General features: G+C 49.9%; 1 protein-coding gene across 1 annotated transcript in view; it reads left to right on the top strand.

Moving 5' to 3' along the window:
* The window catches only part of Tmem132c (transmembrane protein 132C), a 190,287-nt gene that overhangs the window by 6,995 nt on the left and 158,960 nt on the right, over positions 1 to 24,332 (top strand). Inside the window, exon 3 of the mRNA XM_077796454.1 lies at positions 7,984 to 8,869. Coding sequence (XP_077652580.1) covers positions 7,984 to 8,869 — 886 coding nt within the window. The remainder of the gene's footprint in view (positions 1 to 7,983; positions 8,870 to 24,332) is intronic.

Raw genomic sequence — 24,332 nt, 5'->3', positions numbered from 1 at the left:
TGAGAGGAACTTTCCAGGTCTGTTCCAGTCTTGCAAGGACTGTCATCATACATGGGCCACTGTTGACTGTTCAAAGCCATTACGCCACTGTGACTATTCCCATGGGGCTGTGGGCAGCCCCTGCTCACACCGTCCAGAGCAAGGTCTAGTCCCACGCTCCTGGCTGGCCAGACCTCCTGTCCGCACACCAGGTCCTCAGCATTCCCTCTGTGCTTCCTGCTCGTGCCACTCCCCTCCTGGGGTCCTTGCCCGCTTCCCTTCCCTTCCACTGCCCCCCAGGCACTGCCCAGCCTTCCATCCCAGCCCAGAGAGGACGGCATCTGAGGGACCCACCTGTCTGCTTGCAGGAGAGCCTCGTGGTGGAGGCAGTGTGGCTCCCTGGCTCACAGGGCGTTTCCCACAGGCTGCTCCTCGGTGCTGAGTGGCATGGCCATCTCCCATGTCCAGTATCTCAGAATCTCAAAAACTCAATTTCCGCAATGGCTTGGCAGTGGAGTTCTCGGCTGAACAGCCGATGGGGACACAATATCCCTGACGGTGACAGCAAGTGATGAAGGAAGCGGATAAGCAGAAAGGCAGACAGGGAGGGACCCTGCCATCCGCCCGGAGGCCAGATGGGCAGGTGCGGCTGTCAGCCACCCCCAGCACTAGGCCTTGGCCTCTGGAAGCCAGCTCTGGGCTTTACCAGGGACCATTCAGACCCATGAAACCACTCAGCTGTCTGTCTTTTGGGGGACGTTGGTGGGAGCAGATAAACGGGTGCAGAGCCTCGTGGCGGCTGCTGGGCGGTTTCCTTGCAGCTGGGATAGGAGGCTTCAGGAGAACCCAGCCCAGGGCTGGCCATCACCTGTGTTCCCTTGGTCTGCTGGGCCTGTGCTTCCCGTCACCAGGATATGTGGGGGTGGCACCCAGGGGGTACCGATGGGGCTGTGCACACTCCGGGGCTGGGGGAGCCGCTCACATGAACTTGTGTCTGCTGGGTTCCAGACAGATTTGAAATCACTCACCACTGAGAAGCGATCCCCTTCCTGATTCTGTCTGAATCATTCTATGAAGAGAAGGTGCCACTTGATCTTCCCACCTGACACTGGATAAGCTTCCCATTTAACAAGCCAAGGTCAGATGAGAGGGCCTGACCTCTCGACAGGCAGCAAACCAGAGCTTGTGACCTTGTGTTTGTATTTTAAGCACGCTCTTATCTTTTTTTAATTTGAAGAGCTTATTTTTTTCATGGACAATAATGCATTATTAACTTTAATTCTAATCAATAAAGTTGTCGATTATTAGTAAGGTTCCTGGCTAATTAACAGTGCCTAAAAGTCTTCCTGAAATCATGAAGGGGAGGGGCCATCCCAAGCTTGGAAGGCCACCTCAGGTGGAGACGTGTGCACAAGGCTGTCCCAGGTGGCCAGGGCAGGCGCTTGCTTAGTGAAGTGTGCATGGCGGTCAGCAGCCCCCCGGATGGGCATCTCTGGTGCCTGCCCTCATGGGTGAACAGAAGAGTCTTCCTATCTGCTGCAGGTGTGTTAGTTGAGCTTGGCTTACTTCTGGGAAAGGCTGAAAGGCCAGGGGGACCCTAGTGAAGACCAGCTTTCCTCCAAACGTCTGAGGCCCTGACATTGAATGTCTGCAGGGACTTGCCACCTCTTCAGAGGGTGCCGGGACAGCGACTCCAGTCCTTGGAGTGTGTGAGGGAGGTCCTGCCTGCAGATCTGTGGCCGGGACTGCTCTGCCTCACACCCGTGCCCTCTTCCTCACTTAAATCTGCACTGCTGGCCAAACACCACACCTCAAGCATCCTGTGGGACACTACTGTGCACACAGTAGGCCAGGCAGGAGGGGACTGTGACAAATAAAAGCATCCCCCTGCCTACGCAGGACTGCCATTCCACTGGGGGAGAGGGCTGCTAACTCGACACTCAGGAACGTGAAGATGACTCAGTGGGAGAGAAGACAGAGAGAAGCCGGGTGGGGGACGGGCCACCAGGGACCCAGAGGGACGCAGCACTGGTGTGGAGTTCAGGACCGCTGCCGAGAAGAGCGGAGGGGAGCTAGAAACCAAATGCACAGCGGGGAAGAAAGGGCAGCCCTGGCCTGAGGTGGGAGGGCTCGAGATAGGTGGAACCTCCCCTGTAGGAAGTGGCCCTGGTGGTACCTCCCTCGCAGGACTCTGAAGAGCTGCCTAGAATTCTGGGCTCACTACCTTCAATTCCAAGGCATTTAAAATCACATCCCCAACACGGTCTACTCTTAAAAAAAAACAAACAAACAAACAAAAAAAAAACTTCTTTAGTTGTAGATGGACAATACCTTTATGTCATTTATTTATTTTGATGTGGTGCTGAGGGTCGAACCCAGGACCTCACATGTGTTAGGCAAGAGCTCCGCCACCGAGCCCCAGCCCAGCCCAAGGTCTACTCTTGATGGACAGGGGTTGCTTCTTGAAAAATACCCAAAGAGCTGGAGGCTGCGATCAAGTGGCACGTCTCCTGGGACCAGGGGTCCTGTTCTGGGCAGGACTGGGCTGGGCTGGTCTAGGCTCCCTCTCTCCTCTGGGGCTGGCTGTGGGCTGCCTGGTGCTGGAAGGCCCACTCTCCTCGGGACACCTCAGGATGCTAGGATGGCTGCTCTCCTCTGATGACCTCTCAGCCCCACAGGACTGCCTGGCCTGGTTCCTTTTGGGGATGTCATGAACCTCCAGGAGGCAGGGAGTGGAAGTGTCCCACCTCTCCCTTGCTTGACATCTGGAGATCTGGGCTCAGAGCTGGAACATCCGCCATATTCTGTTGGCCAAAGAAATTCCAGAGGTGGAACAATAGGCCTCACCTCTTGCAGGTCACACACAGAGTGTAGACACAGGAAGAGACAGGGCCACTGGGTAACTGAGCTGCCACCGCTGCTACTACGGCCCTCTGTACCCAGATCTGTCCACCTATGCATCTGTCCTTCTATGGAAATGAGTTTGCAGAAACTGAGAACTTGGCCAGGACCCCACAGCAGGGGAGTAGATCAAGCCTGGATCTGACTGTGGCCAAACTCCTTGCCCTTGGCCACCGTCTGAGACCCCACTCCTTCCCTGACCACATCTGGGCTCAGGTAAATCTCATGGCCCAGGAGAATTCAGAACTAGATTCAGTGGAAAGATAGAAGCTGTATGCTTTCTGTTCCACCCCAAGGGGAAAAAATGGACTCTTCAAATAATGGATGAAGCCCACAAGAGGAGGCAGACACTCCAGTCTGCAGAGACTAAACAGCATCTGCTCAAGAACAGAAGGTTCACCATTCAGAATTTGTTTTTAGTTAAAAGGGGGAAAAAAAATAGAGGAAAGTCCCCATCCGGCTCTTAGGTGCAGGGAGAGTGAGGTAGGGGAGCTTGCTGACAAGTGCTCCTGAGGACAGCTCCCGACACCAGGTGCCTTCTGTCCTGCATTCTGCAGCTTCGGGAGTCCTTGGCCCACTCCCCTCCCCAGAAAATGAGTCTCTAAATCTCTGCACTTCAAGTTTTAAGAGCTTTTTTGGACAGAGATGAATACTTCAAAATAAAAGCATTAGATGTGGCAATTAGCCTGCTGGATGTTACAAAATTCCTGATCGTCGTGGATTCTCAGAGATAGATCCTGAGCTCTTTCTGGAAGGCTGCACCTTGGCAGGGGCTTTTGAGTGTGTTCCAAGCTGGTGCTGAAATGAGTGTGGAGATGGAAGGGCTGGGCCATCTGAAGGACAGAGAGTGGGGCTAAGGTGCCCTTGCTGTGGGCCACCTCAGAACAGGGCCTCCTGGCAGAGAACCACAAGAGCAGTGTGGCTTTGAAGAGCCACCTCGACAACCCAAGTTCATTTGGCTGCAGCACCAAAGCCAGCTTTGATGTACCACCAGTGTCCCTGCAGGAAAGGATTAGGGACACATTCAGAGGACAGTGAGCAAGGCAGTCCCAGATGCTGGGGGCATATGCTGGCGTGAGCTGGAAGAAGTTCGGTTGGAAAGAGTGCCTTGCTTCTCTGTCAGTCATGTACCAAGCCTATCTTGAGTTTCCTGGGACTTTGGAAGACCAGGGTAAGGAGATGGGCTTGCAGAGCTTGGAGTGCTGTGAGTTCTTGAGTCCTGGGTGCAGGGAGTCCCTAGTAGTCCCCTAACAACGTAATGCTCCACAGGGAGTTTAGCTGGCTTATTGCTGTTGGTAGCTGGGATGAATGCAGACACAACAGGTGGAAGAAGTGACAGGTGACATTAAGGGTGGCTCTTGCTCTTCCCTGCCTCAGTGAGGGAACCTCCCAGCCCCCAGGAGATTTTGATTTAACCTGCAGATGACATTTTATTTATTTATTTATTTATTTATTGCTTCCATATTATTTATTCCACTGAGCATTTTTTTTATGTTGTCAGTCTGAGACTTAAGGAAAAGTTGCAAGAATAGTAAAAATAATTCCATATATCTTTTTCCCAGATTCCTTAAATAAGAAAATTTTTATCATATTAGCTTTTACATGAGTTGCTTCCTCTACCTCCCAAGTTATTTGACAATGCATTGTTGACACATCACTTTATTACTAAATATTTCTGAATGTATTTCTGAATAATAAAGATAGCCTTAGCCAGGGGTGGCGGCATACACTTGTGATAGTAGAGATTCAGGAGGTTGAGGCAGCAGAACTGCAAGTTTGAGGCCAGCCTGGGCAACTTAGCAAGACCCTGTCAAAAATACAATAAAAAGGTTTGGGGAAGTTGCTCAGTGGTAAAGCATCCTTGGGTTCAATCCCGAGTACCATTAAAAAAAAAATTTAATGATATTTTTAATAATATTTTTTAATAATATTTTTAAATAATAAATTAAAAAATACAGATAGCCTTTTATACAACTTTTGCAGTTATCAAAATGAGGAAAGTGACTTTGATCCGATTTTACTAAATATTTTGGAGACAACAAATTTTGCCACTTGTTCTAAAAATTCTCTTGATGGGAAAAGAAAATTGCTCCATGTTCCCTTGGGTTCCACGTCTCTGAGACATTTGCCCACTCACTCCTTGTTGCTCTTGGCCTAGGCATTTTGATGAGAGGCCCGTTAATTTCAATTATGTCCCTCAGAACTTTCCTCATCATTAGATGTAAATTGCCGAAGTGTGGCTGGGCACAATTCAGGAGCCACTTATCAAGCAGAAACAAACTTTATTTTTAGAACACACACACAGCACCACAGGAGCTCTTCAGGAATTCCCTCAGAGCCCAACTGCCACCACTGGCTTCCCACAAGCCTCTCAACCCCCAATTCCTTCTGCTCTTGAGGCTGATTGGCTGGGTCCCGTGGGCAGAGCCAAAAAAAGTCCCCCAATGAGCAGCTCCGTGGTCTGAAAGGGCGGGGAAACAGCCCAATGAGCATCACCATACCGCAGAGGAGTCAATCAGCTGGCAGCCAGAAGTTTGCTGGGGCCGCTGTGAGCCAATCATCAACTGGCAGCTGGAAGTTTGCTGGGGCTGCTGTGAGCCAATCATCTGCTGGCAGCTGGAAGTTTGCTGGCAGCTGGAAGTTTTCTGGGGCCCCTTCGGCTGTGGCTCTCAACAGTAAATTATGCAACTTTTAGTGTGAATGTTTGCAGGAACACAGGGGAATTGATTCTGCCTTCTCCTGGGTGCATGTGAGGGGAGAAAGATGTCTATTTCTTCCATTACTGCTGGTGTGAAATCTGGTCCCTTGGTTCAAGTGTTTCCTGCCCTGTTTCTCCTAAAACCTATGACTATTCCTTAGTGACCCACTTGGGGCTCTCCTGCTGGAAGGAACTGAATATCCTTTTACTCATGAAACTCTCACCCAGTTTTAGTATCCATTCACAATTCTTGCCTCAATCTGTCAGTGCTGTGAATGCTGTCACCAGTTTGGATCAGGCCACAAGGGAAAACGTTCCTTCCCGTCTAACTTTATTTTATTGATAACAACTCAGGGGTTCTTACTTCATTGAGTGGTTAATAATCCTGTACCATCATCATTTATCTGGATGCTCAAATCACCAAGAGCCTGCTCTGCCCCCAGCCTCCTTCTAACATACTGCAGACACCCTCCCGGGCCCTATATTCTCTACGTATTTCTCATTCACTCAATCCTACACTGCACAGAAAGCAGCTTCAGAATTGCTAATCCATTCTTCTGCCCAAAACAAGTTTTCTAACTATACCGTAAAACGGTTCTTCTTTGTCTTTAGCCTTGGGATACAGAGCAAAAAATGTGTGTCCAGCTTGCTTGGGTTTGATCTTCCCCACCCTTCTTCAGTCTGGTTTCTGGATTCCTTTGAGACAGAATTAAGTTTATCTGTTCTTGTCCGCAGTTAATTTGGGGATTTTGTTCATCCTTGTTGTGATTATTAATATCATACGCAAAATGTTAACATGACTCGAGCATCAGAACCACACAAGGAACTATGCTCGCCTGTCCTGCCCCTTTTCCTGTCCTTGGCCCCCTTTCCTTCAGCCCTGTTCCCATCCTGCCCCTCTTGACAACCAATCCCATGGGGGCTGAGTTTTCCCTTCTTTCTGTGTGGTTTTACACAAATAAGCAGACACATGTGTGTTTTATTGCCTCCCCCCCCCCTTTTATTTTTTGTTACACAAAAGGCAGTATGCGTCTCTTGCTCTTGGCTTTTTCACTGTGTGTGATGTTCTGGAATTCTCTCCCCAGTGGTTCATACAAACCTGATCTGCAGCTCTCTCCACAGTGGTCCATACAGACCTTGCTCCTCTTTTTGCAGCTGAAGTGCTGCAATGCGTGGATGTACCCAAGTTTATTCTGCGGTTTTCCTACATGGGAATGTGTCTACGGAAAATGTAACATAGTTGCAAAACCTGTCTCATTTGGAAACAAGGTTGCATTGAAGGACCCTGTCCACACCTTGTGTATGCCCTCCTTGTGTCTTCAGGGTGGATTTTGAGGAGTCCGGGTCACTGAGTCAAAGGAAAATGTGTATGTCAAGACATTGCCAATTGCCTTCCGAAAGAGTTGACTCCCTTTTCTTGGCCAGAAGCAAGCCACTTGAGTCTCTGCTGCCTCCCGGTGCCCTTATCTGCCAATCTGATAGGGGGAATGGTCCTGATTTGTAGTTTTAATCTGTATTTGCTGATTAAGTTAGGATAGGTAATTTTTATATATGTAAGGGAAATTTTAGCGTATTTTTTGGTGAATTGTCTATTCGCCGTTTATCAGTTTTTTGGTTTTTTTTTTCAATTAGGGATATTAGCCCTTTATCTGTAATATATACACTGAAAATAATTTTCTCCCAATTTATCAGCTTTCTTTTGCCTTTGTCTATGGTATTTAAATACAAATATTTTAGATCATATAGGCAAATTTGTAATTTACTAAAGCATGTGGATTTTGAGTTATAATTAGAAAACCTTTCCTACACTTAGATTATTGAGATCATTCATGTTTTATTTACCACTTAAAATACTTCATTTGCTTTCATTCAAATCACTGGTACATTTGAAGCTTATTCCTATGTGTGCTAAGAGGTATAGATCTACCTTTATTTTTTCCCAGATGGCTACCCAGTGGTCCCATGTACTTGTATTCATATTTGAGATGACATCCTTATCACACACAAAGCTTCAGATGTTCTTGGACTTATTTATGAACCTCATTCTATTCCATCGGGCTGTTTTCCTGTTCATGTCCCAGTGCCCTTAAATACAACTTAATCTCACGTAGAGTAGATCTCACAGGTGGTTTGCAGCTTTCAGCTGGGCTGAACCATGGGAGATGACCACCAATCATTGACCATCACTGCCCAAGACTCTGCATTTTACTATATCCATCCAATAGGAGCCCATAATTTGTGGGCCCTCTAGAGTCATTTACTGGCTATTTCTAGAAAGAATATAAACATTCTGGCCAAGTGGACTTCTGAATTCCGGCCTTCATTTCTGAGTTGCTCAGAGACCTGGGAACCTCTCGGCAGCCTGTTAATTTGTCTTTTTCTTTCCTTTCTTTTCCCTCTTTTAGTGATAGAAGGTCGTGGGGTCACAGACAGCATTCAGAGATTCTCCTCGCTGCCGCCCTACCTGCCTGTGAGCTACCACATCCTCAGAGCAGAGAGCTCCTTCTTCCTGAAGGAGGCCAGCCAGGACCCACTGGGCAATGCCAGCCTGCAGTCCCGGGTGGAGTCCTTCTTCGTGTACAGAGCCAGGCAGCCCCCAGTGCTGAACGCCAGCTATGGGCCTTATTCTGCAGAGAAGGTTGTGCCTCTGGACTTCATGTCGACCTCAAACTTTTTAGGCCCAACCAACAAGTTTACTTTCAACTGGAAACTGAAGGCCTACATCCTGCGGGACAAGATCTACCTGAACCGGTCCAAGGTGCAGATCCTCTTCTACATTGTGGGCAGAGACTGGGACGACCATAGGGCAGCGGAGAGGCTGCCCTGCCTGCGGGTCTTCGCTTTCCGGGAGACCCGGGAGGTGAGGGGCAGCTGCCAGCTAGGTGGGGATCTGGGGCTGTGTGTGGCCGAGCTAGAGCTCCCGGCCAGCTGGTTCAGCCCCCCAGTGGTGGGGGGGAGGCGGAAGCCGGCGGAGCAGCCCGAGGGGAGTCCCGTGGAGCTCTACTACACAGTGCAGCCGGGGAGCGAGCGAGGGGACTGCACCGGGGGTGACGTCAGGAAGGGCAATGCCATTCGCCCAGGGAAGGGGGGTCTGCAGGAAGCAACCTCGCACCTGCAGAGGATTGGCACCGTGGGCCTGTACCGCACCCAGGACAGTGCCCAGCTCCGTGAGCTGCGTCTGGACGCCAACGTGGTCATCTGGCTGCCCTCCCGACCCGTGAAGCAGGGAGACGTGGTTACTGCCTATGTCACCATCTCCAGCAACTCTACCGTGGATTTCTTCATCCTGAGGTAGGTGCCACACTGGCCCCTGGTCATCCTTGGTATGTCTAAGGTGGGGTCCCACTCCATGCCTGGGCACAGATGTTCAGGAAGAGTGCTTTTTGCTTCCTATCAGGACCCTTTCATCCAGAAGTGGAAGCTGAGTCCTACATCTGCCCATGGGGTCACTCAACAGCTCCTCCTGCGCCGTGTGTCCTGCGGCACCCAACAGAGGGGAGAGGGCAGAAACGTAGCCTGCAGAAGCAGGGTGGAAGTAATCAGCCTCTGTGCGCCTTGGGTTTACATCAGAGTTGGGCAGGGGATTCGAGTATTTCTGTGGCTTTGGCTTTACTTTTAAGTGTGCTGATCTGCAGTTTGGGTTGCATATCAAAGCAGGAACTGGGGGCTGTCATGTCTGGCTTGCAGGAGAAGAGCTGGGGGTGATGCTCACAGTCTTGAATATGGTGGGCTCATCTGTTACTGGCTAGGGGCTGGGAAAGCCTCAGTTCCCAGGGTCAGCTTGGCGCCACTTCAGGAGCACATCCAACAGAAATCTACACACAGACAGGCCAAGGAATTCCTAAATTAAAAAGAACCCAGGACACCTGGCAGGCCATCCCCTTGGCTGGCTCAGTCTACCAATCCAAGCTGTGCTAGCTGCTGTCACTCTGGAAAGTCTCAAAGTGTTGATTCAAGAGCACTTGCTTCCTGGGGTAACGACATGGAGGAAAAGCTGCCCAGCAGATCCTCAAACGTGGAGGGGTATTCATGATCAGGAAAAATATGTTCGTTTGAGACTCGTTTTAAAAACGAAAATTAACAAAAGAGGTTTTTCTTTTTCTCTGATATTTAAGAAAGACTTGGGTTATACTGCAGCTGTGCTTTGGTTCTTTTTAGAATAAAATAATCACATGTCAAGTGAGTTGTTTGGGAAAAGATTTGTGAAACAGAGTGATAGCAAGTGATGGGCACTTCAGTTTCTTTTCCTTTGGTAATGTGGTCACGAAGATGGTTAGTGTCAGTTTGGCTTTTTTATAAGAAATGTTCAGATTTCTGTAAGTATCATAAGGTATTTATTACCTTCAGATTCAAATAGTTTTTTCCAGAAGTTTCTTCCTTGTCAATACCCTTGTGATTTTTCTTTCATTTTTTTCCACTTGTTTTAACCAACTATCTATCCATCCATCCATCCATCCATCCATCCATCCATTCATCTATCCATCTATCCATCCATTTATCTATCCATCCATCCATCTGTATATCTATCCATCTATGGTGTGAGGGAGGGAACCCAGACCTGTGCTGCTGGCTCTTTCTTGCTGTGTTGAGTTCTGTGGATCCTCACTTGCCAGTGTTTCTGGATGTGATTGAAGGACTCTTGCAACATCTTCTCAGAGGCATTATGAAATCAAATGCTTTTTCTGAGATTTAAGGTCTCACCACCGGATTCCTGTCATTTGCATGTAATCCTCCCGTGTTCAGCAAGGGGCATGCCACAGTGTGGAAGGGACCTGGCCTCAGTGCACTGGAGACTTCCTGAAGATGTCATGACCTTGTGACTGTGGCCAGGATGCTCAGCATGGGGTTTGGCTCCTCTGGCCTTGGGTAGGGAGAAATGCCTGCCTGGGAGCCTGAGGTTAGTCCTCAGTAAGTCCTTCACCCTGCTGACTTCAGATGGCACCCAGCCCTGGCTCTTGAACTTGAAGACAGGGAGATGGGGACCGAAGGCACCGCTAAGGAGTGGTAATACCACAGGGTCATTTGTGTCCCCACACTTTTGTCTTGGGGAAGTGCAGGCTGTCATCCCCCAGGGTGACTGTGAGTGGGGCCACCTGCATCCTTGGGTCTGTGGTCCAGGGCCTTCGGCTGCCCTCAGAAGGGAGGAGCTGTGGCAGTCCTGTCCATCACAAAGCCAGGTGTGGTGGAGGAGAACATCAGTCCTGCAGCCAGCGTCCTCTGTCCTGTCCTGTCTCTCCCACTGACAACTGTGTGACTTGGCAAGTTACCAACCTCCTCATGCCTCTGTTTCTTTATCTTAAAAACAGATTGAGCTCAAGGGCCTCCTCTCATAGCATTAGGACAATTTGATGGGCTAATATTTGCTTGTGAGGTACCTATAACAGTGTCTGGCACATAAAAATGTTGGCTGTGATGATCCACTGAAGATTGGGTGAGCATTGAATTCTATTTTAGCTGCAAAGGACACGCCCTCTGCACAAAACCACCACCAGTCACCCTCAAAGCCGTGTTGACTCCCATTGCACCAAGCCTGTCCTTAATGACTGGAGCTTTCAGAACACAGAGGGTAGCAAAGGGTGTGTGACTCCGGACTTGGTCACACTGCGGGTGTTGCTCCCCTGGATCTTTCTATCCACAGACCAGGGTCCTTGGGAGAGGAGGTCAGCCTGACCTCCTGTCGAAGATGCGGCACCTCAACTGGAAGCAGTGTTCTTATATGCTCCAGAGCAATTCACTCATTAGAAACTCCAAGCACAAAAGGGCCCCAGACACATGTGCAGATGAAAGGATTTGAGTCTCAGGCAGGTGGGGACTCAGTGGAGGTGAAATTGTTGGAAGACGTGTCTCAATCTGTTCTCCTTCCAAAGATGTAATATCACTACTTAAAAAAAACAGAAGTTATGGACAGTAAAGACATTGTAGGGCCTGGCTTAATTTAACTGCACTAATGGTCCATTGGGGACTTTGTCAAATAGAATCTCTCTGTGTGTGGAATCCCGTCATCCTCTCCTTCCCTTCATCTCTCCCCCGTCCCTCTTCTTCTCTCCACCAAGCTCCCTCGCTCCTCCGACATGTGAGAAGGTTCTTTTATATTTAGTCTTTTTCACTTTAAGAAACTATAGACTTATAAGAAATTGCAAAAATGATACAGCGCTTTCCCATCCATATACCTTCTCCTGTTTCCTCTCAGAAGCAAACCACACAACCATTAGCTTGGCCAAGCCTAGAAAGTTGGCACTAACAGAACATTATTATCCAACCCGAAGGTGGCACTTGTGTCAGAGTTTAGGTGTTTATTGTTCTTTTCGTGTTTGTTTTTAGTCCCGGGGTGCTTTACCAGTGAGCTTCATCCCCAGCTCTTTTAATCTTTCATTTTGAGACAGGGCCTCACTAAGTTGCCCAGGCTGGCCTAGAACTTGCCATCCTCCTGCCTGAGCCTCCAGAGTCATTGGGATTATGGGAGAATTTAGGTGCATTATCCCTTTCTGGGAAAGGGAATGTTTTCAAAGGGAAGGAGGTTCGATTGGGAAAGACGGTCCCTAGGAAAAACTGCCCAGTTTGAGCAAGTGTCCGGCCATGTAAGCCTAAGGACAGAGAAGTCACCACAGCAGATCATCATCACCACCACCTGGAAGGCTGCCCACCTTTCCAGTCTTGCATGTATCCAGATATCAACAGGTCTTCAGGGACACTAGCTGCCATAGCCACATGGTGTCTCAGAAGCCCTCCAAGAGCTTAGCATCTGGTCAGGGGGAAAGAACCCAGGCCTCAATGAAGCTGGCCTTGTGAATGGCAGACCCTCCAACTGGAAAGGCTCCCGACCTCTGCGTGCCGAGAGCTGTGTGCACTCCAGAGGTGCACGATGCCTGATGCCAGTCAGCATGATGCAGATCAGTGTCCCCACAGTCTGAGTTCAACTCTCATTTAGCTGATTCTACAGGGAGCAGCCTTGGTCCTCACACCCTAAACACTTGGAGAACAGCTACCCACACCTTGCTTTTATGGTAGAAGAAGCAAACCAGAAGAAAGACAGGTCCATCTCCCAGCCCTCGCCTTGTCTGTTGGAGTTTTTAAATGTGGCTCATTTCCTTCCGCTGTTTGTGTTCAAAGTCGCTTTCTTTTGATGAAGAGGTTTCCGTCTTCACTGTGGATATCATGTGTCTCTCCCGTGGATGAATCTGTATTCAGTGAATGTTTACTGCTCCCATCTTCCAGGCATGTGTGTGCGCCAGCAAAGGAAACAGCACAGCTCTCTCCCCGTGCGGGGCTTGTGCTCTTGGGGAGGAAGATGAACATAATCAAAATAAGGAAGTAATGCCGCATACAGTAATAAGTGGTGAGAAGCATGAGCCAGGGGAGAGGAATGGAGCCTGCCGAGCCTGTGACTTTGAGAAGGCTGCAGCCAGGGCAGGCCTTGCTGTAAAGGTGGCATGGGGGTCAAGCATGGTCTTGGGAGCAACAGGTGCAGAGGCCCGGAGGCAGCTTGCTTTCTGGTTGCAGGAATGTAAGGGACCATTGTGGGTGAAATAGAATGGAAGGAGGTGCAGGTAGGTTCAGGGAAGAGCTGGGATCCAGGTCACTCAGAGCCTCACAGACCCTTGCAAGGACTTGCCTTGTTCTGAGATGTGGGCAACTGGAAGGTTTTGTTAGTTAGTCACAATCTAACTTTTTTTTTTTTTTTTTTGAGGCAAGGTCTTGGTCTCTTGCCCAGGCTGGCCCAGCTCACCATCCTCCAGATTCACCCACCCCCCGGCAGCTGGGAATGCAGGCCTGCACCCCCACATTCAGCTCTAATATGGTGCAGGAGACACTGGCGTCAGACATGAGGATGAAGGATGAGCTGCTGTCCTTGTGCTGGGAGGCCTGAGGGAGCAACTCTACTCTTTCTGGAGAATATACTTAATCTTAATTAAAATGTGTTTTATGCTTAAAATCATTGTTTTAGGAGAAAATATCTAGCAAGGAAATCATCTAAGGGGATTTCCACTATACGGCCTCACAGTGAAGTTGGTATGAGGCCCTGGGCTCTGGGAAACACCGTGGCTCCTCTCAGCCAGCACAGAGGTGGCTGAAACCTGTGTGTCCACCTGCGGCCACTGGGGATGCGGAGGGATCCACTCAGGCTCAGAGCGCTGGGTCCTCTCTATGGGGGAGCTCACAGGGGGCGGGGCACGGGAGACCTGGGTCTCTCTCCCAACTGAGAGACTCAGGCTCTCTCTGGTGTCCCTATGCACAAATACGTCACCAACAAGGCTGCAAGTTCAGGGCACCTGGAGTTCTCGGAAATTCTGTGGGACCCATAACATCTATGAAACTTGGCGGAAATCACTGCTACAGAATTGTCACACAAATGCCACTCTTCACGGGCCTGAGGAACAGCCTGGATCATGTTTGCCACTCCATAGATTGAATTAAAAGGCGACCCTGGCTTTATGATCCAGCGAGTCCTGAGACTCAGAGTCAAGGGATGGAGGAGGGGACCTCTGCTTCCTAGCTATGATTTATCTTGGAAGCCTATTATAGAAAATGAAGTATCTTAATTGCTGGCGGGAGTGAAAAGGCACATGCAGAGGTGTTTTACCAACGCCGTGAGCATGTTGGCTGGGTAGGGTGAGTGCCTGGTGCATCCTCAGCCCTTGACACGCGGCTTGGGCAAGATACATCCTCGTTTAATTGAATACATCCAAAACCAAAAACCCAATGTCAAATCTGCATCATAAGCCTTCCTTTTCTGGGATGTCTGATCTTGTAACTGACTGAGTCCCCTTAAAATAAAGACCAAGATTACTGAGCAGCAAGGCATTACGCACAATTCCACGGTTGTTCAGAATATATCGGCAGTCAGGGCCATCCGTTCTAAAACCTCCCTTTGACTTCTCAGAGTGCCGGGTGCTCCTGAAGACCCTGGGGTGCAGAGGCGGGGACTTCTTCCGGATGACTGTGCCCCACAGTTCAGCTTCAGACCGAAGACTCATCCCTCTGATGGAGGCAGTGTCCATTTGACACCAGGTGCAGTTCCTGGGCTACGCAGTGGGCCTTGACCCTGCAGGTGTGCAGAGGAGCTGGAGGCCACTAGATCTCTGCCTTCTACTTAGGCAAAGGACTTCTACAGAAGGAAGCAGTGTTGTGCTCCCTTCCTTCTCTAAGCTGAAGTAAGCTTGCTTAGTTGAAATACGTAGCTCATGGAGATGGAGGGGATTTGTCCTCCATTTTTAACCATCCGCAGCTCCTCATGAAGGAGGCCAGGGGAGTCATGGAGAATCTACCTCTAGTGGGGGATCATGCCATGCTGCTAACATGAACTTGTGCCTGGTAAATAGAGCTCAGTGTCTCCGCATAGCAAAGGAGGACGGTCAGCATACAGACCAGATCCATCCACAGCAGCCTCAGCAACATTGGCTTTGAAGGCCAGAAACCTTTTAGTCATGGGATTGTTCTGTGCACTAAAGGGTACCTCTACCCTCCAGACACCGGTAGCCCCTCCAACCCTGCCCCTCTTGTGACAATCAGAACATCTGTAGACTTTGCAGATGTTCTCTGGGGGACAAGATCTCGTGTCCGAAGCCTTGGTGTGCAGGGCTTAGACCTGTGGCTGGTCTGTGGGATACAGGTGGAAGATGGGATGAGGTGGCTCATGGCTCGTGGCTCATGCCTCCGCGGTTCTTTGAGTAACAGCTGTTGAGAAAGTTTCTTGGTTCCTCCTCTAAGCAACAACCATCTGGGCTCCTCCTTATGTTCTGAAGCCCAGCTTCAGATCTGGGCAAAGGAAATCCCTCCTCATAAGCCCAAATTCAAGGCAAACCACGCTTGTTCTTACCTACCTCACCAGCACCTGGGCAGCGCTGGGTTTGTAATATATGCACAAACATTTTTAAGGGACTAGGCCTGACTCTAAGTCTGGAAGAGCACTCCCCCCACTGTTGAGAGCCACAGCCGAAGGGGCCTCAGCAAACTTCCAGCTGCCAGCAAACTTCCAGCTGCCAGCTGATGATTGGCTCACAGCTGCCCCAGCAAACTTCTAGCTGCCAACTGATTGGCTCCTCTGCGGTGATGCTCATTGGGCTGTTTCCCCGCCCTTTCAGACCACGGAGCTGCTCATTGGGGGACTTTTTTTGGCTCTGCCCACACGACCCAGCCAATAGGCCTCAGGAGCGGAGTGGGGGAGGTTGAGAGAAGCCTGTGGTGGCAGTTGGGCTCATGGGGGTTTTCCTGAAGAGCTGTGTGGTGCAGCGTGTGTGGTTCTAAAAACAAAGTTCGTTTCTTTTGACAAGTGGCTCCTGAATTGTCCCCAGCCAGACTGCAGCACCCCACCAGGGCTTTGCCAAAAGCACCTCCCGCCAGTGCTTCCTTCGCACCTGCTTCCAGGTGACCCACTCAGGGTGGCTCTCCCTGCCCCCTTCCCAGCCTCTCCACAGCTCCCTTCCCCTTAGATTCTGTTTTCATGGTCTCCCACCCTCGCCATCCACATGGGTTGTCTCCCTCCCCATTGTAGAGGCTCCAAGGTTTTGGCCCACAGGACCATGCCACATCTCAGCACTTGGCATGCTAGGGACACGGTGGCACCCAGCAGTGATGCTCTGGTGAATAAGTGGTTTGCGTGTTCCCACCCTGACCCAGTCCATGTCTAAGAGGCAAAGGAGATACACAACCTCCCATCTTGGAGCCCCTGAGTTTCTGGATTCCTCTTGACCTCAGTCCTTTCTCCAGTCATGTGCCCCTGAGATCGGTGCCAGTGCGGCACAATTGACACTCCAGCAGAAGAAAGGCACAGTCTCTCCTTCCATCTGCTCATGTTGCTGGCTTTGAAAGAACAGCAGAACAGAACGGCAATGTGCCCAGCTTCCTGGTGCCCTGCTGGGAAGACCTTGTGCACCAGGACTGGTAATGGCACCTTCAGACCATCAGTCCTAAGATCTGAGTTTTAGAAACACAGTGAAGGGAGGAAGAGTCTTCCCTGAGGATTGGAGGGGCAGAGGCTGTGCCAGGAAGAGCACCCCATCCTTGTCAGCCCTGCCCACTGAGGCAGGACCCCAAGAGTAGAGAGAAGCAGGCAGCCCTTGGGGTGTGCAGGGCACGCACCTATCTTTCCTAGAAGAAGGACCTCCCCATCCTTCAGTTCCATCCTGGCCAGCTGGTGAGTGAAGCAATGGCCAGTGTGATTACCATCTAAGGTCCCCACAATGTCACCATGTGTGCTTAGCACACGAGATCTGCTCCTAGTGTGTTCCAATCAATCAACAGAGAGACTGGGCAGGGAAGAAAGCTTTCAGAGATGTGTCCTAGTGGGGGGAGGGCTTGTCAGACTTTTCATATGGGAACACTGAGATGAGCATGATGTTTCCCAGCCAGACAAGGTTCATAGGTGGATTTGTTCCTAAAACTTAACTGTGTGACCAGGGAATCCAGGTGGGGTTCACTGGGTGCCTTCCACCTCTCTTCCCAAAGGACTTCGTAAGGACCCGTTGCAGACACATTGTGTTCCCAGCCAGCCCAGGGCAAGGGCTTGTGGGAGGGGGCATCTGCACAACCACACCACACACACAAGGTGCATTGCAGCATTGAGCCTTAGAGCCACCAGGACCACCACCCCAGGGCCATCACCCACAAGCCAGCAACTAAAGAGGCTGCTGCCATCAAGCAGAAAGTGATTCAGGTTTAAGAAGAATGAAACCCACTACAGCATGCAGGACTGGGAGAGGTGACACAGGGTGACAGAAGCCAGTCCAAGAAGCCCACATGTAGCACAATCCTACTCATAAGAAACCTAGAATGGGCAGATCCATGGACACTGGAGGTAGGCCTTTGCCAGAACAGGGGTCAGGGGAGTGGGGAGTGACTGCTGATGGCCTCGGAGGTTCTTTCTGAGGTGCTGAGGATGTCCTGAATCAGATGGTGGTGACAATGGCACTGATTCTCCAGTACGCAACGCAGCTCTAAGCCCAACGCCTCACCTTCTCCTGGTGGCCAGGCTTTAGTGCACGTGGCACCATGGACACTAGGAGCTGAAATGGCCAGGGGCCACAGCAAGCAGGAGCTCGCATGCCATTTCTGGAGAGGCAAATACTCACCTACTCCCAGCGACTGTTGGTGTGCAGGCTGGTAAGACCACAGCAATCAGATTCAGTGGTTTTTAAAGAGAAGCAGGAAGTGTGGGCTTGTAACTACAGTCTTTTCACTTTTATGTATGAACATCAGAATCATATTTCAGCTGCCCAGGCAGACCCACCTTCTCTGTAGGCTGCCAGACATCTCCTGCACCAGTTATGGCTGAGAGCAGAAGTATGTATCAGTTCCCTGCTGCTGCTATAACAAATAACTCCAAACTTGGTGGCTTGAAGCTACAGAACTTCCTTTCCTCAAAGTTCTGGAGGTCAGAAGTTGAAAATCAAGGTGCTGGCCAGGCCACACTCCTTCCAAGGATAGGAGTCCTTCTTTCTGCTTCTAGTTTCTGAGCCACGGGTGAGCCTCCACGTGGCTACACCTTCAGTACCCACCTCTGTGTTCATACATGTCTGTGGCCCAGACCCCCATCTTTTCTCATGTAAGGACAGCCATCACTGTATTTAGGGCTCACTCTAATCCAGAAGGGTGCTGTTTTGAGATCCTTAACTAATTATAAAGATCCTGTTTGCAAATAGGTCACATTCTTAGGCCCCACCTGGGTGAGAGGCAGGAGGAGTGCTCAGCACCTCTGGAGGAGATGCGTCCCCTGAAGTGCAGCCTCGCCTGGCTCTTCTGAAAGCTGTGTGCCCTTGGCAGGACTGCAGCAGGGCCCGGCTACAAAGGGGAGCTCGAGCCTTCACCTCCAGCCTGAGTCTAGACAGGTGCTCTCAGGACTACTGCTTTCCTTACTAAGCAGGGCCTGTGTCCACACTGTTATAATTTAGCTTCAGCAAGTCAGTTTTTCTCCGGCTGCTTTAATGTCTGAGGATGTGAAAACCCTGGCAAAGGCGTTCTCTGGATACCTGGATCGCCCCAGGTAATTGCTGGCCTTTCATTTCCACTGGACATCAGTCTGCGGGATCAAGGATGGTCTGGCCTCTTCCCAGACTCATCGTCAGGAGGAGGCGACCCTAAAACACAGTCAAGTTCGCATTGGCTACAAATTTGGAGCAAACTCAAAAAACTCTAGAAAACTTGTTTTCCCACACTCAGTCTTAAAGTCTTTCCCCGGCTGCAGGCCACTTAAGGAAGCCCTCACGTCCATCTCCCATGGCTTGTCATTGTAAATGTGTTCTGGAAAAGAGGAAAGGAATAATTTTTCTTTCTGCTTGGGAAGAAGCAGAGAAATAGCGTTTCCTGCCGCGGCCCTGGCCCCTCCCCAAGCAACCCGCAGCACATCTGGGTTGCCAGGCAGCGGCCTCGCCGCGCCACCAGAGAGCGGCTGGACTGTTGTGGGAAACATGGGAACACGAAATCAACTCCAGCTCTGTGAAAGGAGAGGGGAACCAGAGCCCCCGCCCCCGGCCCTTTGTTCCACATTCCTTAAACCACTTAAAAGTCGCTTCATTCTCCAGTTCCCCAAACCACAGGCTCCTCCAGGGCACACGGTTTAATGCTTGTGTAAGTGGACCTGTGACCCAGTCTCTCCACTGGGAGGTTTTTGGAGAGGGGAGCAGTCTCAGGAGAGTAAGGACTGCGGAAAGAGCATGCCACGTGCAAGTATCCTGGTGTAGCTCAGCATTGAGGACATGTCCTGTATGTGACATGGTATTACCGCTCAGGAGTTCCTGGATATGGGACATTTGAATTCTCAATGTCTTGGAACCTCCTTATTAGCTGAAATGGGCTCTTGGCTAAAGATGAGAAGCACTCCTGGTTCGAGAGCCATCAGATTGTACCCACTTTGTTGAAGATCGGCCCTTGTAGCCCCTTGCTGGTCCAGCCTGTTCCCAGGCTCTTGGTGACATGGACCATGTTGTATATCAGTTCTTAGTTTTCCCCAGGACCCGCCTGCTCCAGTCTACTCTAGAGGCACCATGAACTTGTTTTGGAAAGGCCTGAATGTGGAGACCTCATGGGGGCAGGAGGAGAATGTGGAGTCAGGGAGGATGGGGACAGCTGTGGATCTCAGCCACATGGGCTGTCCCCTGTCTGGCCGCCTCGCTGCCCCCAGGGCTGGGTTCCTTTTGCCAGTCCCTTTGTGCGTGGGGCAGTCCCAGGTGAAGCCCCTGTTCTCCAGCCTGGCTCTGCCCTCTTAGCACCCTAGCCAGGACCTTCCTCCTCTGCCATCTCACCTGGAGAACCCCGGCTAGAAAGGGACAGGGTTCTGGTACCTGAAGCAGCTGCCACTCCATGGGCAATGCCCCTGAGGACAGTGTGCAGGGAGATGGGGACCGTGTCTCACCTTTCTCTGTGACACCCACCCTTGGTACCGCGAGTCACCATGCACTTGCTTTTCTGAGGTGATTTACAGAAAGACCTTTAAAAATAGAACTCACTCCAGGCTAAAGCAGCATGTGGGCCTCCCCTCTGCTCCAGCCCATGACAGCCAGGACGGAATCTGTGGGTCCTGAGAGGCACAGTCGGCTCCTTTGGAGACTGGAGCTGGACAACTCTTCCGAGCTCCCAGGCAATGTTAGTGCAATGCGGCCAGGTCGTCCTCTCATGAAAAGCCCAGCGATCCTCCCGGCAGCTGCTCTACAGATGCACAGACAGCCTCTGAGCATTGAGGAATGTGCCAGTTGCAACTTAAGCTAACCTAAAACAGAAAGGTGGGGCTGGGAGGACAGCCCAGCAGTCAAGCCCTCGCCTAGCACACATGAGGCCTGGGGTTCCATCCCCAGCACTGCCAAAAAAACACACACACACAAACAGAGTCTGATTGAACTAAAACGGAGGTTTCCCCCAAGACTGAAAGGCCAGGGGATTCAGGCATCAGTGTCCCTGGGCTGGACTGACACCCCTGGGCTCTGAGGTCTCCATCCTTCACCTCCCTCTTGTACGTATTTCACCAGCTCTGCAAGATGACTCCGGTGGCTGTGCTGAGATAAGTAGACCTTCTCTTCTATAATAAGTCCAGTAAATGTCCTGTAATTGAGTTGCCTTGGCCTGGTTGGGGCCACACCCCCACATCTCATCCATTTACCCATTTACCGTGACTGGCTGATGTAAGCTTGCTAATTCACCAGGCTACTCTTGGAGCTGGAAGTGGTGAATCGATCTCACCAAAACATGTTGACCACAAGTGTATATGGGGTCATTGGGAAAGAGAAAACTGAAGTACAGCTGCTAGCAGGAGGAGGATTTGTGCACTGGGCAGCAAATAGAAGTGACATCCATCCACCCAGCTGCAGCACAGCACATGCAGATGGTCAGGTTCAAAGCCAGCACCACAGGTTTCCAGATGTGCAACCTGACTGGTGCCTGAGCCCCTCTCTGTGCTCACTTTCTGTATGCAGAGAATAGCCCCTATGTACAGGGATACTGTGAGATTTAACTGAAATAGAATTTTAACTTATGCTTGGCACACATTAAACATGAATAAATATTAACATTTTTATTCCCACATTTTATTAACATGCATATTTCTTCTCAAAGTCACAGAGGCTCCACTATACTTGCTCCTGACTGAGAGCTGTGAGAGGGACTGGGAGTCTGCTAGCTGGTGACCTCTAGTTGGTATAGAGCCTCAACAGTTTCTGGGAGGAGGGAAGCCACTGTGTTTGTTGAGGTCAGCTGAGATTCTCAACCAGGGAGTAGTTTTACCTGCACTTGGGCAGAGATCTGTGACAATGTCTGGAATGATTTTGGTTGTCTAAATTGGGAGGAAGTTGCTACCAGTTTCCAGTGGGTGGAGGCTATGTGTGGGAGGAGGTGCCCTACAATCCACAAGACAGCCTCTCTGCCTCCCCCAACAAAGAATATTCCAGCCTTAAATGCCAATTAACAGTTCTGACTTGGAAAAACTCTGAGGGGAACAAATGGCTTCTCGCCATGTAGGTTCCTACAACTAGGGGTCATAACCAATTTCTTCTCAGTCTCACCATGAGAGTCTCAGTGAGTCACAGATGTACCCTGTGCATGTGATAAGAGCTGTCGGGGATGTGCAAGACAGCTCTGCTCAGCAGTGCAAGGGGCTCTGTTTCTTTGAAATGCTCTTTCCCAGATGTTGGCTGCAGATAATGGCCATGCGTCATCGAAATCAAGGCCAATTTCGTGTTTACCAAAGAACAAGGACCACATCTGGTTCATCTAAACTTTATAAGAAGCGTGTCTTAATGTCCCTACTTTAAAGAGAAAAGAACAATAAGAAAAAGGCTGCGATAAATCAGAGAGGAATGTGCAAAGATGGAACCCATCCTTGACAAGTCAGTTGACTTCATTTCATTAGCTGTTAATGAATCTTTCCTGGACCAGGTGCTCGGCCAAATGCCTGGCTCTCACAATTGATGGACCAGTGTTGATGTTTCTGAGATGGAAGAGCTCAAGACTGAATCCAGCCAACACAGCCCATTAGGCCAACAGAGATATGAAAAGATGTCCAGCATCTCTAGCAATCAGGGCAAGGCCAATCAAAGCGATGCTAAGATTTCATCTGTTCAGTCAGAATGGCAATTATCAAGAACACAAATAACAACAAATGGTGAGGATGTGGGGGGAAAGGGTACACTCATCCATTGTTGGGACTGCAAATTAGCACAACAACTCTGGAAAGTAGTTTGGAGATTGCTCAAAAAACTAGGGATGCAATCACCATATGACCCAGCTATCCAACTCTTTGGTATTTTTCCAAAAGAATTGAAATATCTAAATAGATATCTAAACAGATATAGCCACATCAATGTTTATAGCCCCACAATTCACAAGAGCCAAGTTATGGAACCAGTCTAGGTGTGCATCAGCAGATAAATAAATAAGGACAATGCGGCATATACACACGATGGAGCTTCACTTGGCCATAAAGAAGAATGGAATGATGGAATTTGCCCTCAAATGGATGAAACTGTGGAACATCCTGTTGAGTGAAATAAGCCAGACTCAGAGAGCCAAGGGCCGAATGTTTTCTCTCCTACGTGGAAGCTGGGGGGAAAGAAGGTGGAAGTGAAAAGGGGATCAGATATCAGGAAATTCTAGGGAAGATGGGAGGGAAGAGGGGATGGGAAAGGGGAGGAAATATGTAATGAATTTAACAAAATCACATTTTGTGCACATAGAAACATACCAAGGGGAATCTCACCTTTATGTGTATGCAGAAACTATCCTTCAAAAAATGAGTAGAGGAGCCAAAGGGAGATGAGTAGGGGAAGGAGAATAGAGGGAGGGAAGAGAGGAGGAAAGGGAGGGGGGAGAATAGGGAGGAAATCAGACTCCATGCATGTGTGCCTTTGTTGAATGAGCCCGACTACTACGCATAGCTGTAATGCTCTTAATTAACAACCGCAACATAAAAGGGTGACAGGGGAAGGTCCCATTCATGCTCAGCTGTGCGGCGGGATGCAGACACAGCCAGACCTTTCCTCAGCAGACACGTGGGCTGCCGATCTCCAAAGAGTTCAAAAGACCATTTCCTCCCCCTGCACCCCACTCCCACTAAGCCTACTATGGACGTGTAGCTGTGGCTGTCCATCAGCCCACCATACATGGGGGGTGTTTCAATAGGATAAATGATATCTCACCACACTGTGCTTCTTAGTACACCATCGTTTCCCCCAGTATTCGAGCCATACAGCCAGCGTGTTATACTGATGTGGGTACAGGCACAGATGGTGAAGAAGAGCCTGAAACCCTTCTTAAGGTCAATTACAATGGAGACTGTCCTGAAGGGCTCTTGGGCAGCAGAGCCAGTGAGATCTCATGAGGAACCTTCATCTTGCTTGATTTGCAATCACAAGCAAAACTTTCCTGGAGCCACTTTTTGTAAAAGCTTATATTAAATCAGAATAAATAAGCCCAACCAGGCCAAAAGTAACCAACAAACCTATGATTCTGTAACTGGGGACTTTCCAATGGAATAGACCAAATCAGGCAGCAGAGTATTTTCTGGAAATCCACAGAGTATTTTCTTTGTTTTATTTCCCTGTCTGCCCTAAGAAAGCCCTTCCCTGGTGTCCCCTGGTGTCTCTTGGGCAGTACTCCCCAGCGACTTCTGGTTTGGGGTACGCTGTTCGTGGTTCATAGTTTGCTCAAATATACTTCTTAAAATTTTATCTCTGCTGACCTGTGGATATCTTTATTTTTTTAATCTGCAAAAAAAAAAATTATAAAACTGTTAACAGGTTTGTTCTTATTCTAATAAATTAAAGTTTTCCCAAACTGAGAGCGTAGTAAGAAATAGATCAGGATCAGACTCGGAAGGAGTGAGATGTTGGAGGGACCCTGAAAGGCTGCGTGAGTGCTGACATGGACCCTGAGAAGCTCGGGACATCAGAGAGGAAGGAAATGGTGGTCTTCTGTCTGCCTCTGATAAAACACCAGGAGCGGGCAGCATTTCACAGTGTCCTGCGCCCGGCTCAGCAGGAACAGGGGTGGAGCTGAGTGGCCGGGAGACCTCAGGGCAAGAAGGCCCGTCCTCACCCAGTCCCCACATGTCCCTGCAGGACAAGGGCACAGAAGTCAGTGAAAGAGAAAGCTAGCTTTGGCATGAGAATAAAGTAGACACGCAGTGGTCTGCTGCTGCCGGGCTCTATGGGCTGCAGAGGGTGCTTTTACCATCTGTGTTCTGGGCCAGCAACTCAGAGGCACACAGATGCCATCTGACTCAGTGCCACGGTTCCATGTCCCACTCACCCTGACCCCAAGGGATATGGCTGCT

Source organism: Urocitellus parryii, chromosome 3 (genome assembly GCF_045843805.1).
Source record: "Urocitellus parryii isolate mUroPar1 chromosome 3, mUroPar1.hap1, whole genome shotgun sequence".
NCBI lineage: Eukaryota > Metazoa > Chordata > Mammalia > Rodentia > Sciuridae > Urocitellus > Urocitellus parryii.
Note: the sequence above shows the minus strand (reverse complement) of the source record. Positions and strands in the feature narration are given on the sequence as shown.